Raw genomic sequence first — 20,375 nt, 5'->3', positions numbered from 1 at the left:
ATGCAACTTCCCGACAAAAGCTTTTAGTTTAATTATCATATTTTTCCCAGCGGCTAGGTCTGTGGGAGCAGGTGTTTAGACCTGGGTTTTGTCCAAAATAAGCTGATTTTGTGATTCGATGAGAACTAGCAATAACTGCAGAGGGGTGAGGGAAAGGAGACAAAACGTCAGACATTCTAGTCTAGTCTATGTAGATCCTTATATCGCGCTCAACTCTGCAGTTACATGCTCGTTGGTCTAGTTATCACCCATCTGGTATCAGCTCATAAGGACTGTGTAGCTGCATTACTGAGCAGAGCATCGTATTTTATTACAAAAATAATAAACTAGGAATTTTGACTTAACTTCTCTGAACCAGGTCAAGTGGCAGACTAGATCGTATTGAGAAGGGATGGGGCTGACCTCACTGGAGTGGAGAGGGCCTGGCTGGTGCTAGCGAGCAACTGAAAATCCTATTTATTTGCTCGGAGGTCTTTGCGTTGTTGGAAGCAATCTTATTTAAAGCTGGTTATACGGGCAAAGAAATGCTTTTATGAAGAGCTAAATTCGACTACCTGAGCAATCTGCAGCTTTCTGTAGAACAACCCCTTGATTGTCTATCAAGGATATGAAGTTACAGTCATACCATCATCACTGTTTGACCATGGCCTGAATGTAGCAATTACAGGAGCTGGATCCCCCCAGGATCTCCCTCATTTCAACCCTTATAGGGTTCTCCACGAAGTGCCATTACTGTGATACGATGAGACTGCCAAACCACACTGGTGGGACAGAGGAGACTGTACGTGTGGACGCGGGTGGAGAGCTTGCAGAGAGGTGTAAGAGAGTCAGACCCATTCTGTGGATAAATGCGGGGGAGTTCATCGCACCCTCGCCAGCAGTCGCAGAGAGAGATTTGTCCCTCCACCCCACTCACCGGATTGGTTCGGGTTTCAAGTGGTAATTGAGGGCGGAGACAATAACGCTCTCAGGGAGATGCGGCTTCCCGGCGGCTCTCTGGATGTCTAGGTGAGCGGAGTTGCAGAGGGCGTGGACGCCGGTGTCCGTTCGGCTGGAGACATAGAACTTGATGGGAGTGATGGGTCTGAGATTCTGTGCTGCCCGCTGCAATCCAAGAGAAGGGACAGTGAGCAAGGGATTCGGAAGGAGGCATTAGAACACAACGCTGTGTTCTTTGGCTCTCCCATGTGCCTTCTCCTGCACCATGGCAATCAACGGGAGCAGAAGCGGAGCATGGTTATAGGCCTGGTCCCACTGATCTGACCTTTGCTCTGGTAGAGCATCAAATCATACACATTTAATGCAAGCACATACAGCAAATGAAACTTCCTGCATCAGTTCACCTGCTTCTTCCTTTGAAGCTTTTTTTATATAGTAACACACCAGAGGAAAGAACTCCCCACTCCAAGCCCCCAACACATTTACCATGACTCATGCTAAGTACTGGCCTCCAATCGTTTGAGCAGGAAACAAAACCAGCCAGCTCTGTCACTGGCAAATATTTAATAATGTTTTCCCGGTTCTCATCAAGGGATCCATTCTGCAAGGGGCTGGGGTCCATCAGCTTCCAAGGACAATCAACAGGAGTCCAATTCAGAGGCCTCAGCCCCTTGCAGAAAGCAGATCAGTGGGTGCTTTCGTTTCTTTGAGGCCAATAACAACAAAATACCCAATTTTCAAACATGACGGGGTGATTTTGGGGCCCAGTTTGAGACACGATAAAGGGGCCTGATTTTCAGACAGCGCGGAGCGTTTGCCCTCTGAGAATCTGGCTCCTTTAAAAGATATCTTAGGCTGGACACCCAAAGATGGAGACACTCAAAATCCCTAGTCACCGCTGTAGATGCAGGTCGTTGCTTTTCATACAATTGTCATCAGGGAAGAAGGTATCACATACAATAGATGTTAGTCACAATGCTTAATACACAACTGGAAGGTGCCCAGACACTCTGGTGACGAGGATGGTATAAAAAACCTAGACAGAATAGAAGACAGAAAAGTAGGTTGGCTGGTTGTTTTGTAAAGTTTGGTCCTGCTTTGAGCAGGGGGTTGGACTAGATGACCTCCTGAGGTCTCTTCCAACCCTGATATTCTATGATTCTAAGGTGACTTCCCCTTTAGGGTGACCCAGATTCTAAATCCAATCTTCCATCAAGATATGGCTGTCCCAGATTTTCCCTAGCCCTGGCTCTTCCCACCGTGCCATACGGCGTGTGATTGGCTGAGCAGAGATAGCATTTAGCAGAGTGGCAGGTCAGGTGGGCAAATCCATTCCTCCCCCTTCTCAGCGACCCTTAAAATGCAAAACGTTGTCTTGTCTCCATTTGTAAGTCACAGCTTAGCCATGACAGCCAGTCGACGCGCCCAGCGTTTAAATGCAACCCAGCAGCTTATCCTGTGATGGGCAAGTAACTGCATTTACAGCCTTTTCTCATTTGTGGACCCCTAAAATATTTCAAATGGAGGTGCTGACCCCTTTGGAAATCTTAGGCATAGTCTGCGGACCCTCAGGGGATGAAGACCAGAGGGTGAAAACCACTGGTTGCCCTAGGCCTCCTTACAATGCTATTGACCTTAGCCTGACTCTGTGCACACACCCCTAAAAGATTATGGAAGCAATTCACTCAAGAGACATCAGCAGCACCTAGGGATGAATCCAGCACCACTGCAGCTTGCCACCAGGCTTTAGCAGGTGCAGGGTTCACCCTTTCATTTTCAGCGCAGACCCTAGCTGAATAAAATATCTCAAGCCAAAGATTCCTCCCACCCATAAAGGGAGCAATAGGCTTCCATCACTTATTAAGATCAGAGGAGGGGCCAGCAGATCAGACTAACAGTAACACAGCACCTAGCTCATGCATTTCATTAGTCTCAGGAATAAATACTAACACCCAAGGATCCAGGCACTTCCCCATTAATACGCACGTGTCGCGTTGGAGCCGGTGCAAGGACATATACGCAGGGATACTAGTGACGGGATAAACCATACGGACTCAAGTCACGCCCTTCTCTTCACTGGTTACACATGTGACTATAACACAGAATTGGGCTGCTCCTGTTTAAATATACCGCCTTTCTGTCCTAGCGAGAGTCATCTCAGCATTGATGCGATGTCCTGCTAACGCTACTGGGATGTTAGTCACAGCAAGACTAAAATTAATATGACTGTGGGCAATATATTATTTATAGAGAGAGAGGACTGTATTTTACTAGAGCCACCATTCTGCCCTTGAATCACACTGCAGCTGTGAAGTGAGATTTTTTTGAGGAGGCAGAGGATGGACAGTTAAAAATTACACCCAGTAATACTAAAAATCACCATTTTTAAACCAAGGGTGGTGGAAGTAATTTAATATCTGCAAGGTTCTGCACCATGGCACATGTTCCAGTTTAAATACCTTTTGAAAGGGATTTCAGTTCCCATTCCCCTCCACTCCCCTCCCCAACAGCTGGGTTCCCCTCCCTCGCTTTCCTCCTTTGCCCCATAACAAAGGGCTGGAAAAAAAACAGGTGCGATATCACAGCCCCCCTGCTGGGAAAGTAAAGAAAATCTCTGCTAAATGAGTCATTAATGTGGTATCCTCTAATTAAAAGACTCTATTACAGCTAATTAGGCATGTGTGTGCGTTTGCGCGCACACTAGGATGAATTACGTTTTCTTAAAAACCCTAGTGAAGACAGGGCAGGTTTTATTTTAACACGTTAGTGAGTAGGAGCCTAGGGTTCACCAGGACTGACTTTACACATTTTAAAACACAACTTGTCCCATATATGCTCGAGTTTTCAAAACACGTTCGCTATCTCGTTGTGCAAATACACCTTTCAGCCTCATGTTCACAGGCCCTTAGAGAGAGACTAAGGCAGTTAGCTGGGGGGGGGGAGGGAGAGAGATCGGAAAGATGTGCTGAAAAAGAAATAAAGGAGAAAACCAGATTAATGGCTAGCAATTGGCTCTCACTCCCCTCCCCCTTGAGGAGACCAAGCAGTGATCTTTATTAGATTTCAATTTGGTACTGAGAGTCAATAAAGTTTTAGCCGCTCACTCGGAAATGCCTTCCAGGCTCCTGCTATTTTAGCAGAGAGGATTCTGGACTCTTAGAAACATACCATGATGAAGCATGGGGAGGAGTGCAAACATGTAACTGAGCTACAGGGGGAAGGCCTGGGAACCAGAACACACCCCACCCGAGGCTTTTTCTCTTCCTAGTCCTTCTCTTTGGCGCTCACATATGGTTACAATTAACAGTGAAAATCTTTATTTATTACCCTTTAGCAGAGAGGAGCAGACAGAAATTAAACAGTTTTCTTTAGCAGACCTTGACATGTGGCCCAGCGGACTTATGGTAAAGCTGAAGCTGCATTTAGAGAGCAAACTTGCAGGAAGACGTGTTTGGGTTTAGCAGATTTCGTCAGGCATACGAGAAGCGCAGCGAATCCACACTTGGGGAGACGGGCTAGAGCATGGGAAACACCCTGCTTGGCTTGGTATGGATTTGCGTCTGCTTGGGCTCAGGGGGATCCCCACGCCCAGCCCATCCCTTCTCCAGCCCCTTTCAAACCAGTGTCTGAACGGCACTGCAGTGAGAACCAGGCGCTGAGGTTTGGATCTCACCCCTCGGCCTGGGAGGAGCTCTCTCTTTTTGGAGAATAGACTGGAAAAGAAGAGTGGACTGTAGGATCCAAGCAGGGCTGGCTGACTGGCACGTGGGGAACAATGAACCCACAGAGACACAGAACTGGACGACGGGGACAAAGAAAAGCTATTTTCACAGCTGCCTTCATCCAGCAGGCATCCTTCCCATGCAGAACTCTCTGGAGAGGAAACTGAAGGATCTATGTGCTGAACATTCAAGGAATAACCAACAACAAAACCAGAGCTATTAAAAGCTATTTTCCCTCCAGCCCAGCGGCCACATGGTCTTTAATAGATATTACAAGTGACTCCTGCATCAGATTCCTTTTTTAATAGCTCAGTGAAAGCACGTCCTAATTAATCTCCCCAATGCGGGGCATTGCTGAACTGCTGACCCCAGTTGCGAGCAACTCACAAATGACCCCTTCACTTATGAGTGTGTGCCATAATTGGACCATCCAGATGTCCTTTGAGTCTATATGCAGCTGGTGGTTTGTTTCCCCCCTGATTTCCACAACGCTAATCTGCTAATATCACCTGCACTGAATTATGAAAAGATGCATTATTTACTCTTTAGTAATTTCAGGTAAAAGCCTGATAATAAAATAAAAACACTTTGGACCCGCCCAGTGCTTTTCATCAGAGGAACTCACCCCGGCATTACTGATATTAATTAAGCCTCCCAAATATCTCCCCTGGGTATGATCTCAGAGATCCAAATGAGGAAACTGAGGAAGAAGGATTAAGCAACTTGCCCAAGGTCACCCAGCAAGTGGCTGGTACAGCTGGGACTGGAGTTTAGGATTGAGGAGTCTCCCCTCAGTTGTGCTGTTTTCACACCAGTGTAACTTTGCTGACTTGAATGGACTTACTCCTGATCACTCCAGTGCAAGTAAGAGGAGGATCAGGCCTTAGAAGTCCCCAGGGGCTGGTTCTTAGCCCATGTCTCCATCCAAGCATCCTCACCTTAGCTGATGTTCATTTCTGAGTGCTCTGCCATTTGATGGCTTGGCACAGGCCGGAGGTGCCTCATTTACCTAAATCCAGTCAATTTTCTATTTGACTTTACTTTCTGGTGTGCGTTCTCTCCAGCCAACAGTATTCCTTGAGCTGGGATACACATCCAAGGATTTCACTTTACCCTGAATTCCTGCCTACGCTGTGATGCATGAAAAGAACCATTTGCAGGTAGCTGGACTGTTCTTCTAACAGGTCATTTGCTAAGCGCTTCCATATTTAGAACAGCATGAAAATGTCCACTCTTAAGTGCCAGAATTATATCCTGAAGGGACAGGAAACAACAGGAATCCCTGGTAGGTTCAGCAGGATCCAGAGAAGAAGGACAGAGTCTTGTAGAACCAGGGAAATCTCTGCTTGCAGAAGAAGAGACAGAGAGACATCACCTGCAGTGCTGCATCCTATAGAAAGACCTGATTTTCAGCTCTCTGACCCCGATCCAATTGCCCTTTAAAGGTTAAAACAGACCGTGAGGGTGTCTCTACACAGCCCAGGGAAGCAAGCGCTCCCAGCCTGTCTTCTGAGACTCGGGCTAGCAGGACATGGCTTTAAAGTTGGGGCTTGGGCTGGAGCTTGCGCTCTGAAGCCTTCAGCGGAGGGTGGCAGTCTATGTACTTGGAGATGGGAGGGGCTAACTGGCTACAGACACAAAGAAGGGGGCCCACTCAATAAGTCTGAGAACCACTGAGCTAGGGGAAGTAGTTAGAAAAACTCCATGGTAAGCTTGTTACATGAGGTCTCACCTCTAACCCTGACATCAGAAGTCACCTAACCATGATACCTAACTGTGATGCTGTATGTACTGAATGGCAGCACCCTGAGTAGAATCTGAGCTTCCTGAAGCTTGCTCTGTGCTCTAACCACTGGACAATGCTTCCTCTCTGACTGTGCCGGGTTAGAGAGACGGGAAATGGATGCTTTCAAATGGGTCTTAAAGGTCAAAAGAGAAGTACAAGGGCAAACTGCATGCAGAAGCGAATTCCACCCATACGGCACCAGATGTGCAGAGACCCAATATAGGCAGTATGTGCTGCACTGGCTCACGGCCGCCTCCTGAAGTATCAGGGTACATTTTAAAATTAGGGGGCCTGATCCTCTTCTGGTATCTATTGGCAGCCTCATAGACTTAGACAATGTGACACCGATTCACACCAGCTGAGGATCTGGCCCGGTACTCAGTGTGATGGATGCAAGTTCTTGTGGCAACAAGGAGAATACAGTAGAGACATTCACTAGGCCTGGAAGAATGGGTCTAAAAGCCCGTCACCCACATCGCTGGAAGAGCAATCCAACTCAAACAGGGACAACAGATGACTCATTCCTGGGTCTACCTTCTTTTCTTTGGAGTTTGTTCTGAAACAGCCTCACGCGGTCCTGGGCTGCTCTGTTCCCCGCCCCCCCTTGCATGGGAAATGGTATCTGGATATAGCACAAAGCTGCTGGCCAAAGCAGAGCTTTGTGCAGGAAGATTTGTTCTGGGCAGTGTTCATCAGCACGATGGGTAACAGCACACTCAGGAGACGATTCAAACCAAACAGCAAGCACCACAGTGCACATAAGTCCAGGGAGAAAAATACAATGAAGAAGCAACAAACAACAGCTCAGGGCTTGGGGCTCTGTTTTCTTGTATAAACTGGTGTGTATAAACTGGATTTGCATTTATTGCATTTTAGAAGCGATCAAACTGGGTGCAGTTTACTAGCTGCAACGCTAAATGGGCTTGATCCTGCAAATCCTAACAGTGCTTCCTTATGCAAGTAATCCCACTGAAGTCCAGGTGCCCACTTGCATGAGTAACAGCTACTCATTTGGGTATGGGGATTAAAAGGCTCAGGCTCGACACTGGAGGTTTGTCCTTCTAAACTGCACTTACAGTGGGGTTACCTGTTTGTAAGGGCTACAGGATCAGGTCCTATATATCTTGTCAATATTAATAAAGAAACAACAAGAGACATGGCCAAGCCACAGTGTTCAGATCTAGATCCAAACTCTAGAGAAGTCGGGGGGATGCTTAGATCTGGGTTCTTGGTTTGCACCCATCCCTAGAAATGATATGAGTTTTTAAGGGTTGCAGGCTAAATAAATATTCACCTAGAAAGAAAGTTTTAATCCTCTGGGGGGAAAAAAGCCAAACATATTAAATCATCACCTATCTCTGTATGCTTAGTCTGCAAAATTGATACTTCTCTCTGTTTCATGCAGGTGGTCTCTGAACACTAACAAATCTGTGGGTACAGGATTGTCACTATGGTGCATGCCATGACCACTTGTGAACTTCATGGTGACAGCGGGGATAGAATCAAAACCTCCTGCTCCAAAGGATCAGTCCCCAGCTGCTTGAGCTAAAGGAGAATCTCGGTTAGCAGTACAGGATCTATGGCACACAGTTGAGCAATTCTGATTCCACCCAGGAGAGGACAGTTTACATTAACATGTCTACGTGGTGCTCTCTAGACGAGCACTTCTCCACCATCCAGCCCCGAAGGAGTCTAAGGCACAGTTTGGCAACCTAAAACCACCTATGTGCACATTGTAGGCTCTAAGATAGCTCTCCCAATGAATGGGGCTATTTTAGCTGGAGCCGCAGATGTTCGAATGTCCCTCAGCTTGTGAGATTTTTCCCAGACCTCCCCCAGGTCTATCAAGAGCTATAGCCATCCTCCGCAAAAGCTCCAGATGAGTCTTAGAATCATCCCGAGGTGGAGAAATAGGATCTGCCACAATTTCCTCCTCTGGAGATGAGGAAGAGGATGCCAACGGAACCAGGGGTTGGTCTAGTTCCTTCTCCTCTTGCAGCTGCTCATGAAAGGAAACCCGACTCTGCTTGGTACCACCACTATGGTGCTTGTGGTGACAATTCTCCTGATGCCCGGCAGATGGAGCCAGCTGAGATGGCTGCAGGGATGCTCTTGCCTTGGCTGGGTGGGGGAGGGGAGATGACCCCAAGGTTCCAAAAGGGCCACAGGTACAGCCCTGGACCCAGCTATGCCTAGCCCAAAGGTCCCTCTTGTAGGCTTCCTGCTGGGGTGGAATCCAGGGCAGGCAGGTGACCTCTCTCTCCTGATGGGGTTGGGGTACATAGGAACCCACTTCAGAGTTCAATGAGTATGAAGCTTCTTCTCGAGAGCTAAGCGGCACCGTACCCATCAGTGCCAGAGAAGACCATCAAAAACAAGCATGGCAAATTCACAGATGCATAGTCTTCCAAGGAACATTGCACCAGTCTGTCAGAGTGACCACGAGTGATGGCATCACACCAGGCATGGTGCAGTCAAGTTCCCAGATCTGGCTCAATCCTACAAATCCATGACTCCCTGGGGCAGCCCTCCAGAAGGCCCAGGTAGGATCAGGGCATGTTGATGGAAGTTCGAGAGCACAGTGTGCTGGGTTGTTTTTGTCCATAGGGGTTGGGGTACATAGGAACCCACTTCAGAGTCCAATGAGTATGAAGCTTCTTCTCGAGAAGCGGCAGGCCTCGAAACCCGGAGAGTGCAGCACATCTCCGGTACCAGTCCCCAAGCTGGGTGCCAGAACCACACAAAACAAGTTTTTTCCCTTAACAAACTAACTAGCTACTAAAAGGACACTCACAATACCCGGGTACTAGATACAGGTATTGAGAAAAGCCTTGCAGAAGCAAGGACAGGGAGCGCCAACAACCATCACAGGCAGAAGGGCTGAAGGAGACCTGGGGTGGCTCAGCCCTTTACGCCTGCACCATGTGCACAAGACAGAAAAGGGCACTCGGGCCGCCCTGACCAGTGCTGCTAAGGGTAAAAACTCTCCGATAACTGTGCATTGGAACGCACCAACACCTACAGTGGAACGGACATGTGCAATCGCTCGAAGAAGAACAAGTCTTTCGGAGTTCAAGGTTACAAGAAGGTGAAGCAAAGGGGACAAATTCCTACAGACTCCAGAAGTTTTCCATTAATGTTCCTTTAAGACATCCCATGTGGTTCTCATAAATGCAACCCGACTCAGCAGTGCCCGACATCAATCCAACCACATGAAAGAAACGAGCATATCCACGAATTGGCCAGTGTGCAGCTGAGGAGATCAAAATGCCGATGCCATGAAATGACAATAACAAATATGTTGATCTAACTTTTTCTCCCCCCTCCCTTTTTTTTTTAATTGCCCATTCTACCCATTTGCTTGTTAAAACAAAAAGCTGCTCGCTCAAATGTTGCAAAACAACTGCTGAGCTCATCCAAAGCCCCAAGCATGGGACAGGGAGGGAAAACAGTGCTATACTGTGCAGAGGATGGGTAAATGGGATACACAGCCTTCTGGACTCTCTCTCTTTCAAGCGCCATGTAACAGTTATGCAGCATTCCAGATACAGTCTCTGGAGATGGGTGGGTGCTTTATAAATCAATGAGCAATACGAATAAATGTTGCTGAGATCCCCAATTAGAGTTACGATTCTTAGCCGCTAGGCAGGACTTTCCCTCCATAAATCTCAGAGCTCTTGGCCAAAGGATGTGAGAAATCATTATCCTCATTTTGCTACCCAAGGCGCTAAGATTAGGTGACTTGCTCAAGGTCGTGCAGCAGGTGGGTGGCAAAGCGGAGTATAAAACCTGAGTCTCCCAATTCCCAGACCAGTGCCCCCGCCATCGGACGGCGCTAACTCCCACCACCAGAATTGCAGATAGCCCTCGGCTACCACAGCAGTGAGTGCCGAATGAATGCCAACACAGACCATGAAAAACAAGCATGGCAAATACACAGACGCATAGTCTTCTAAGGAACATTGCACCAGTCAGTCAGAGTGACCGCGAGTGATGGCATCACACCGGGCATGGTGCAATCAAGTTCCTAGATCTGGCTCAATCCTACAAATCCATGATTCTCTGGGGCAGCCCTCCAGAAGGCCCAGGTACGATTAGGGCATGCACCCCTTTGCACATTGATGGAAGTTTGAGAGCACAGTGTGCTGGGTTGTTTTTGTCCATTGCAACAACCTGGCCGAAAAGTTCGCTACGCCGCTTTTGGGCATGACGAACGACCGAAGGAAGGCCAGATCGTTGCACACAAACCACTTTATACTCAGCGTATATGGAATACCCCTCAGCGCTCCAAGTCTGCCTGAGGAGTGTCCGGATTTGTGACCCATCTAGCAATGCAGGTAGTATGCAGGTTTGATAGATCCTGAACTTTGTCTCAGCACAAAGATGGTTTAGCATCCATAAGGAAGACGCACACTTCATGCCGGGTTCATGTTCGCCAAAGAACATCCAGTTTGCTGCATCCATTCGAACCCTGCTTACAGTCGAGGTAGGTGAACTCCTCACTGCTCTCCACAGAATACCCCGCTCCGAGTCTATGGACCTTGGTCTGCTGCTATGAGATGTTCAATCCCACAGCGCAGGGGGTATCGTGGAGAGGTTGGTGGGCAAATATGTGACCTTCAAATGGTGTGTGTCCCGAGGCTAGAGAGGATAAAGCAGCACCTGCTTGCTGCTGGGCTCATGATAAGTAATCAATTCCAGTGCTGAGTAATAACAAGATCATATGGGCATACAGGTTGTATATTACATAAGAGATCTCCAGCCTGAGCTGTTGCGTGTGGCATTACCTTCAGATTCAATTTTTATGGTCAGATCTCCTCCCAAACAACCACCCACAATGCCCTTTTGCTCCCTCTGTCCTCTCTTAATTTCACACCCTTTCTACTGCTCCTTATGCCTGGAACTCTCTGTAAAACAAGGGAACCCGCTGCTCTAACAACAATAAATACAGAGGGGCGGGGGGGGGGGGGGGGGGACCAGGGAGTGGCAGAGAGGGGAGCACGGAGGAGAGAAGAGTAAGCAACATTTTCCCCCAAAACAGTTTTTGTCCAGTTCTTTGTGAAACTACAAACTTCATCCTAATTTCAACATTTTTAATAAGTTGACCAGCACTAAAGTTAGTTGCACAAAAAACTATTTTTTTGCAAAAATTTCAACCTTTTCTGCAGTTTTTTTTTAAATTTTGTAATTGCACCAAATTTTTTAAAAAGTCAACCAGTTCCAAAAAAACCCCACACTGCCACCAAATTCAGAACACGTGCCTCAAACAGTCCGTTGAGCTATCTAGCCCAAAGCTCCTTCGATTTGCTATATGCTGGAACCATCTGACTACTTCTGAGGGCATTCTGTGCCAAAAAATTAAAAATTCTGTGCACAGTATTTTAAAATTATGCAAAATGTATTGGTCAAATAAATGTGGAGGCTCCAGCATGGCATTGGAGAGCACAGGCCACTGGCTGCACAGAAGTGGGAGATCACTGCACAGCTCCCCCCTGGGGACAGACTCAGCAGTGAGGCTGCACCCAACCCTGACACAGCGCAAGGACCGGGCCTGCCCCAGAAACACCCCAGTGCCCTGCCCCTCAGTGCCAGATACATCCAGGTGTGCGCAGGCTCAGCCCGGCAGGATCCAAGTGTGGAGGGGCTTAGTGTGGGAGGATCCAGATGTGGATTGAGAGGGTTCTGTGTGGGGCCATCTGAGTGTGGGTGGCTCAGTGAGGGATCCAGGTGAGTTGGGGCTCTGGATGCACAGGGGCTTGTTGTGGGGTCTGGGTGTTGGGGGCTCAATGGGGGAGGTCTGAGTGTGGGGGGATAGAGCTCGGCAGTGGGTCCGGGTGTGGGGGTCCCATGGGGGGGGGACTGATGCTGGGGGAGTGGGGCTCAGTGGGGTGGTGATCCAGGTGCAGCCGGTTGGGGCTCATCGGGGTGGTCCAAGTGCAGGGGAGTGGGGCTCCTCAGGGGGGTTCTGGGTGCGGCAGGTGTGAGGCTCAGCGGGAGGGTCTGGGTATGAGGGGGTCTGGATGCAGGGTGGTCGGGGGAGAAGCTCCCTACACAGTGACCCCTCCCTCTGCAGGTGAGGAGCAGTGGGTACAGGAAGCGAAGGAGAGGGGGAGGAGTTTGCAACCCAGCCCCGGATGCCATGCAGGGGAAGAGGAAGTCCTGTCCTCCCCAGCCCAGCCAGGAATATCAGCTGAGCCTGGCACAGGGTAGGAGCCACCAGCTGGGTCTTCCCCAGTCCCTCCCCTCGCCCTACAGTGATTTCTCTCTCTGCCGGCTGCCGTGGGCACCCGAAACATACTGCTGGGGAAGGTCGCATGACCGCTCTTGTGGCTTCCCTTTGCTTCCCCATCAGAAAGTCATTTTTCTGTGAGGAAGCAAAGAAATCTGCAGGGAACATAAATTCTGCACATGCGCAGTGGTGCGTAATTCCCCCAGGAGTAATCTGACCCATCACTGACATGCAGGTGCCTCTGACCACTCTGAAAAATGGCAGCTGTTTAGGAGCACACAGAAACACAGCACAACAGTTTGGCCAGGAAGCAAAGAATACTGTATAGTAGCTGAAGCTCCAAGAGTCATTTTTTTTTAGGTAGGCATTACTTAACCTGGCTTGAATTTAACTCTGACGTCAAGGTCCACAATTCTACCCATGCAAAATGGGAAGAGTGATCTTTGAATGGCCACAAGTCATTCTTTTCAGCGACCATAAACGTTTACCATCTCATCTTAAAAGGACAGCACCTCCAAAAGTGCATCACCACCTGACACCATGTTGGGGCACCGATGCAGTGCTAAGGGTTCACACCATCTATTGAACTGCACACAGCCCTATCCTGCACACACCTCCCAAACATACCCACTCCTCCGAAGAGGAAAAGCAGGGCAAGAGCTAAGACTATTCCAGAGACAAGCACACCGTCCTTAAAACCCGTAGGGATGATAAGAAAACATGCTGCTCTAAGAATACTACGCTCAGATCCTAACGTGAGGGGAGCCATCATATAGAACCTAGATGGGCTAGAATAAAACGTATGGTTTAATCTCTGCTCCTGGCAAGCATAAACCCAGCCCAGAAACATGCCAGGGGATAATCTTTCCAGAAGTAAAGCTTATGAGAGCCATACATCATTTCTGTTGCTTCAGAAGTGACTAGAAACAGTCGTGCGAGAGTCTCATTCTGGATAGCAAGCGCAGTCCACTGCAGCACAAAGTGGCTGGACTGTAACCTCTCTGACAGCTCAAATCTCATCTCTTACATAAACAGGCATGTGTTTCACTTTAGCTTATAACTTACCCCGACTGCAAGAAGTAAATTAAGACAGCAGAGTCTCCTTTTAATTACAGCCACTCGTGGGGACATGGGAATCACCAGCAGTGTTCAGAGATGTGCCACTCAATACAGAATTGTAATTAACTTAGCATTACATCACAAAAATGCCTAGATGTGCAGAGCATTCATTCTGTAACCTGTACTAGTGACTCACTTTCTACTGGCTGACAGAGGAATGGGTCTTTTTTCACTGCTACTGCACAGTTAGGGCCCAATCCTGTTAACTGATACAGAGAGAAGTCCTGACCACCTTGGGAGGTCTCCTGGAAATTAATGGAACAACTCAGGCGCTACTCACGGTGTTTGTAGGATCAAACCCATATGCAGTGTATTAAAAGGGATGCTTTCAGAGTAGAAATCATTTAAAACCCCCGCAAGGTTTCTTTATGAGTGTTAATAGATATATCGGAGCATTAAAACTGGAGAGAAATGTTAACGGCAAATTTCCTTCTTAAATTTTTGCATTTCTTGTCATCTTGACAATGAAAACGAACTAGTCAATTTCACTTTTATTTACAGGCAGCATTGCTGTAGCTGTATTAATCCCAGGATATTAGAAAGACCAGGTGGGTGAGGTAAAATCTTTTATTAGACTAACATCTGTTGATGCGAGAGAGAAGCTTTTGCATTTACACAGCAAAAAACTCTATGTAAGCTTGAAAGCTTCTCTCTTTCACCCACAGAAGTTGGGCCAGTAAGAGATATTACCTCTCCCTCTTTGTCTCACTTTTGTTTACAGTTACTAGTCAATTTCACCTTTGGGTGTCACACGCTAACACAATGCCGTAACGTTTGGATTGCAGTTCTGCAGGGGAATGTTTAGCTTAAAAAACAAAAACTGTTTCCACTGGAGTTTTCAGAACCATTTCTACTGGTTTTAAGTTTTATGAAAAGTTGTTCTTACAAGCCCAGCTTTTGGTTCCAGTTTGACCAGGCAGAGAAGAAGACTGTCTTGTGGTTAAGGCCCTGTATCGAGACTCAGGGACCCGAAGTTCAATTCTATGCTCTGCAGCAGACTCCCTGTGTGACCGTGGGCAAGTCTCATAAACCCAGATTATCAGGTGTTTAGGAACCTAACTCCCATTGAAATCCATGAAGGTTAGGTACTTAAATACCTTTGAGGATTCGTTCCTTAATTTCTCTGGGCCTCAGCTTCTCATCTGTAAAATGGGGAAAACACCACTTCGGCACAGGTGTTTTGCAGGGATAAATTAACAACGTTTGTGAGGTACAGTGAGGGGAGCTATGTAAGTACACAGGCAGACACACAGGATCGCTTTTAATAGCTCTACCAGGAAGAATCCAACTCAGTACCAAGTCTCTACAATTTGAAGCTATTTGGTTTTGCTTGTGTAGAAACTGAGAGATTGTCGCTACCTGTCAATTAGTGGGAGGAGAGAGGTAAGAATCCACTGCTAATTAAACATTTCTGATGGCTTTGCTTAGATAGGACAGTCATATGACCCTCTGGAGAGGAATGCCCTTCAACAACGTAAGGGTGATTAGCAAAATTCCTCTACATCAGACAAAATTCCTGCACATTAGACAAGTCATCTAAGAACCAGATGTTCCCTCGGTACAGTTCCCAACAGAAATTACAGAAAAATAACGGCTGAGTGACGGTGCTGCCCCCTTTGAGACAATAATGACCATGAGGAACATACATTAAGATTAAACCAGTCATTCATGATTGCATCTCTGGGACAACAGGCGAAGTGCACCATTCTTATGGGTGTCTACATTCAAATTAAGCACAAATCATTAATTTTAATGTACCATGGTAATAACTGAGTTTTTGTTAACAGCAAAAAGCTATTCAATACACCGCTTTGGAACACAGCAAAACTTCTGGCATGTGGCGCCAGTTTAACAAATGCATTTGCAGGCTTTGGAAATAACAATGCTTTGCATCCATACAAGGATCTGAGAATGTTTTACCAACATCCTTCCAGTAAAACTCTCATGCCCCTGGGAGGAAAGTGTTTCAATACCTCTTTTATCGGAGGGGAAAACTGGGCACAGAAAAAGCTGGATGACTGCCACAAGGTCCTGTAGTAAGCCAGGTTTTGTCTACACACAAACTTTCACCCATTTGGTTAAACTGGTTTAGCTAATCCAGCGCTACATGGACACCAGTTTAACCAAACCGGTTTAAAATCAAATCTCAAGGGAAACCAGCACAATACTGCCTTTAGACAAGTGCTTGCCCACGCAGAGCAGCTTGCAGGACTGGCCCCCACATCCCCTCAAAAAACAGAAAAAAGGCATGAAAAACTTGCCCTGGATCAAATCCTTAACAATGCCACTGAATTGCTGGGTGACCTTGGGCAAGACACTTCACCCCGTGCTTCCGTTTCCCCATCTTTAAAAAGGGGATAATAATACTGAACTCTTTTGTAAAGAGCTTTGAGATCTACAGACTAAAAGTGCTGTACAAGGAGCCAGGTAATATTATTATTCTAAGTGGTCAGTTACAAGGACAAGCGTTCCCCCTTATAACATTTGCAGTTCCACAATGCAACCTTAGCTTTTCAGTTTGTGTCAGTGCCACCCCAAGTACCTACCTCCAAGTAATTCTGGACGCCGAGCACAGGCTGATCAGTCAATGTCTCCATGACACCACTGCAGAGCAAAAGAAAGACAACAGTTCTTAGCAATGGTCAGTAAACGCCAACCTTCAGCCGATGGCTGAACATAGGATGTAACATCACACTTAGGCTGAGTACCTGGGCTACAGCAAAATAAGGATCGTCACCTTCTTTGTCAAGTGACCGACTGTGATTGAGATCCAGCAAATTCTTTATATAAAACTTAACTAAGGATCAAATGCTACCTTTCACCTATTTTAGATAGACTGCCATTGACTTTAATGGGCTTCGAATCAGGCACCAATACTGTACACTGAAGTAAAATTATATCTGTTTTCCTTCCACTATATGCTGCTAATTTAGTCAGGCCTTCATTTAGCAAAGCAGTTAAGCACATGGTTATGTCCCATTGACTTCAAGGGCTGTTAAGTGTTGTACTGTATTGAGGCCACAGGAATAGGAATCAAAGTTTTACAAAGACTTCTTAACAATTCACGTAGGATGGAGTTTGCGGCTTCTAGCTATAGTAATTGTCCCATTGATAATAAATGCCTAATCTGATTATAGGCAAAGAACAATATTTAAGCCGCAGATGCAGACACGAATTTATGACTATGGTTTCAACAACAGAGGACATTTGCATATCTTATTTCAGTTATTCCTTCTCTATTCTCCTTTCATTGTCTGCCTAATAGAAGGTCTCGCCGAGAGTTACAGACTCACTCAAGGGGAAAAAAGGAAAAGCAAAATAACGCAATCTCAGCTGTCAAAATGTATTACGTGGCATATCTAACATTCAAACTCTCCCCTCAAAAATTAAATGGCCCCTTTACTGCGTCTAAAGACAAGCTTATCTGCCTTGGTTCTCTCTGCATCATTCAAGGACGAAGGGAAACGGTCACATTCAGCACTTCACATTTTTAAAAGCTTTAATTTATTTATTTTACTTTGCAAAAAGGTTTGTGACTGCAGAAATCACAATCCACCCTTTCTCCTCGTTCCCTAGCCAGGCCCCCATCCCACCTACATAGGAACTGCCACATCAAGGATCTGTCCTTAGCTACTGAGATTTCCTCGTCTTTGGTCTTCCTGCTTTTCCCCCTTGCTCCCCCATCCCGTCCACACAAAATACTGCCAAAAGTCACCTTGCTTCCTCCCACAATGTTCTGATCACATCACACCCCTCTCTGAATCTCACCCAATTTTCCCTCTAGCCTTCCATATCATGTTCAAGCTACCTGTCCTCACCTTTAAGCCTCTACATAACCCCATTCTCAGCTACTTTTCCCTCCTACCGCTTATGTTTCTCCTAAATTGCCCTCATAACAGTTCCTTGAGATCCTTCTCCTGCTCTGACCTTCAAGAGCCAGGGTCACAGTGCACAGGCCACCCTTGCTAAGTGTCTGGAAGGCCCCCAGCTGGAGCAATTGCACATCAGTCAAAATTAATGATAACGACAAGCCCACTGAAGTTCTGGGGACGATTTGCACAAGGTAAAGGCTTTCAGGATAAGGTCCCAACCCCGCAGATGCTATTGCGAGTGAGCAGTGCGACTGAACGTAACCTCACACGTGCAAACGTACATTTGCAGTACTTGAGCTTCAGCTCAGAAACTTCTTGAGGCAGGGACCTTGTGCCGCACTGAAAAAACCGAGAGCACTGCAGTAAATAACTCTACTCAGTGTAGTAAAGAGGGGACAAAACCTAGGGGTTATTCTAACAGTCACTGACCTTCACGCGAGTGATTTTGATTCTCGCATTAGAGACAAAGTAGAAACGACAGGCTGAAAGTTATAGACATTAAGGTCTTGTCTACACTAGAAAGGGTTTGCCTGTCGCTAATGCTGGCAAAAGAGTTTGTTTATAGCGTATACCAGTTCCCCAAACAAAATCAACCAGACCAGCAAAAAGGAGGTTTTTGCTGGCCTCACAGCACCGACACTGGAGCTTCTGCTGGCACACCTCTTATTGTCACACTCCTACCCAACAAAGCTAGGCCCACAAAAACTTTGAGGCCAAGTGACTTTGCTATAAGTCCCAACTTACAAACTTCAGAGGGGTTGCCGTGTTAGTCTGTATCCACAAAAACAACAAGGAGTCCACTGACACCTTAAAAACTAACAGATTTATTTGGTCATAAGCTTTTGTGGGTAAAAAAAGCCCCACGTCTTCCGATGCAATCTACAAACTCTTCTTCGTGGTGCAGAGTCAACCCCCACGGAACTCCTTGCTGGACCAGAGCCTCAGGCCGAAATACCTCCAGGGATTTAAATGAAGTTACTTTGCATTTACACCTGTCTGACGTCAGAAGCTGGCTCTTTCGTCTATCCTCCAAGGATATCCTGCATCCGATGAAGTGAGCTGTAGCTCACAAAAGCTTATGCTCAAATAAATTGGTTAGTCTCTAAGGTGCCACAAGTACTCCTTTTCTTTTTGCGAATACAGACTAACATGGCTATTACTCTGAAACCTCCAAGGATAGAAATGTGTTGTCAGCCCGTCCCCCATCACTCCAGTTGGGCTTTGAGGGAGGAGGGAACCAGGACAACATTTCCCCCACCCCAAACGATTTGCCCTCGTTCCAGTTTCTAATCCCAGTAGATGTATTCCTATGCATTCAATAATGGGATTAATATTTACCAAAAATACAATGAATTATTTACCTTCGAGACTGGTGTGTAGTTTCCTTGCCTCCCACCCCTTTATGGTGACCAGACAGGAAGTGTGAAAAACTGGGACACTTCCCCCTCCCTCCACCCCACCCAGGGGCTGGGGTTATAGGTGCGCATAGAAAACAAATCCCCTAATAGGAGGACATCTGGCTGTCTTCCACCCCACGCTAACAATGCACAGATCCCGGACTCGTTTTACCCACCCCCCGGGAGGGCAAACCACCACGGCACCTACCTATAGTTAGTCCCAAAGTACTGAAAGAAAACTAGGTACCGAGTTTTGGGGGAATGCATCTCTGCTTGCGAAGGCTTTAATTTAAAAGCTCTGCTTTCGGTTCAGGCTCGCGTAGCAGCCGCGAAAGCAGCTGTTACCACCCCCCCGGGTTGAAATGCGCTCAGCAACACAGCCCCGCGCCCCATGGTCGCTTCTGGGGCACAAAAACCCTGCCCGGCTTCGCGGGGAAACCTGCGAGCTCAGAGCGAGCCTCCTCCTCGCCGGGGGATCGGGACTGCAGCTCCGGCCACCAGCCTCGGCACAGGGCCGCTGCAGCAGCTGCCCGCTCTGCCCGGGGACGCCCCGCAATGAATTGCCCCCCTCTCCAGCGCTCCCCCGTCTCGCTTCCTCTCCCCGGGCGCGCCGCAGCTCGCCCCGCCGCGCGCCCCTTCCAGGGGGCTTCCAGGCACGCGCTTTGCAGGCGGCGCCCGGGGAGCCCCAGGGGCGCACGTGCCCAGGAGGCAGCGAGCTTCCAGGGGCCTAAAGAGCTCGGTGTCGCCGCCGCCGCTTGCAACTTTGGGCAGGCCAGAGCCACCCCCACCCCCCCCCCCGAGCAAGAGGAGGAGCTTTAGACTCAGTTGCAATCCGCGGTAGGGAGCGAGGTAAAGTTTCGCCTTTGGTATAAAACGTGTAATGGCTTTGTGATTTTAAAATAAATAAATAAATAAATAAATCTATTTTTTAAAGGTCGAGCGAGGTTCATCCTTTAAAGGGTCTCGCCTGCCCCAGCCTGTAGCTTTTGTGCATTTAAAAATGCTCCCTTTCCTCGCTGAAATTCCTTATTTTACTTGCTTGGGAAACCACTTGGGGGGGGGGGGGTTTCATGTTTCCCCGCAGTTTGCACCCCAGGCAGCTGCGGGGAGGGGGCTTGAAAGTGGGATTGACTGGACCCTGGTGTAACCCGAGGGGAAACTGACTAGCCTGTCTCAACATGGCCCCACCGCCTAAGAAGAATAACGTGAAAAACACAATAAGCAAACCGCATAAACAGTGAAAGAAATTCTGGGCAGAATTTTCAAAAGCAGGTAAGTCACTTCGCACCTAAGTCCCACTTTCAAAAGGCA

The 20,375-nt window shown here is 47.5% G+C and overlaps 1 protein-coding gene across 4 annotated transcripts in view; it reads right to left on the bottom strand.

The window, feature by feature from the left end:
• The window catches only part of PUSL1 (pseudouridine synthase like 1), a 71,518-nt gene extending 51,701 nt beyond the window's left edge, over positions 1–19,817 (bottom strand). The window contains exons 1-4 of one of the 4 annotated variants that reach the window (XM_074933917.1): positions 19,273–19,816; positions 17,949–18,006; positions 16,342–16,399; positions 917–1,104 (exon numbers count right to left, since the gene is read on the bottom strand). In XM_074933917.1, coding sequence (XP_074790018.1) covers positions 917–1,104; positions 16,342–16,392 — 239 coding nt within the window. In that variant the 5' untranslated portion in view covers positions 16,393–16,399; positions 17,949–18,006; positions 19,273–19,816. Of the gene's footprint in view, positions 1–916; positions 1,105–16,341; positions 16,400–17,948; positions 18,007–19,272 lie in introns of all 4 variants that reach the window. The other 3 variants (XM_074933914.1, XM_074933916.1, XM_074933918.1) reach the window with 3 other exon arrangements.
• Positions 19,818–20,375: the final 558 nt, after the last annotated feature.

The sequence above is a fragment of the Natator depressus genome, chromosome 18 (assembly GCF_965152275.1).
Source record: "Natator depressus isolate rNatDep1 chromosome 18, rNatDep2.hap1, whole genome shotgun sequence".
In the NCBI taxonomy this organism is placed as follows: Eukaryota; Metazoa; Chordata; order Testudines; family Cheloniidae; genus Natator; species Natator depressus.
The sequence above is the reverse complement of the archived record's forward strand: the minus strand, read 5'-3'. Positions and strand labels throughout refer to the sequence as shown.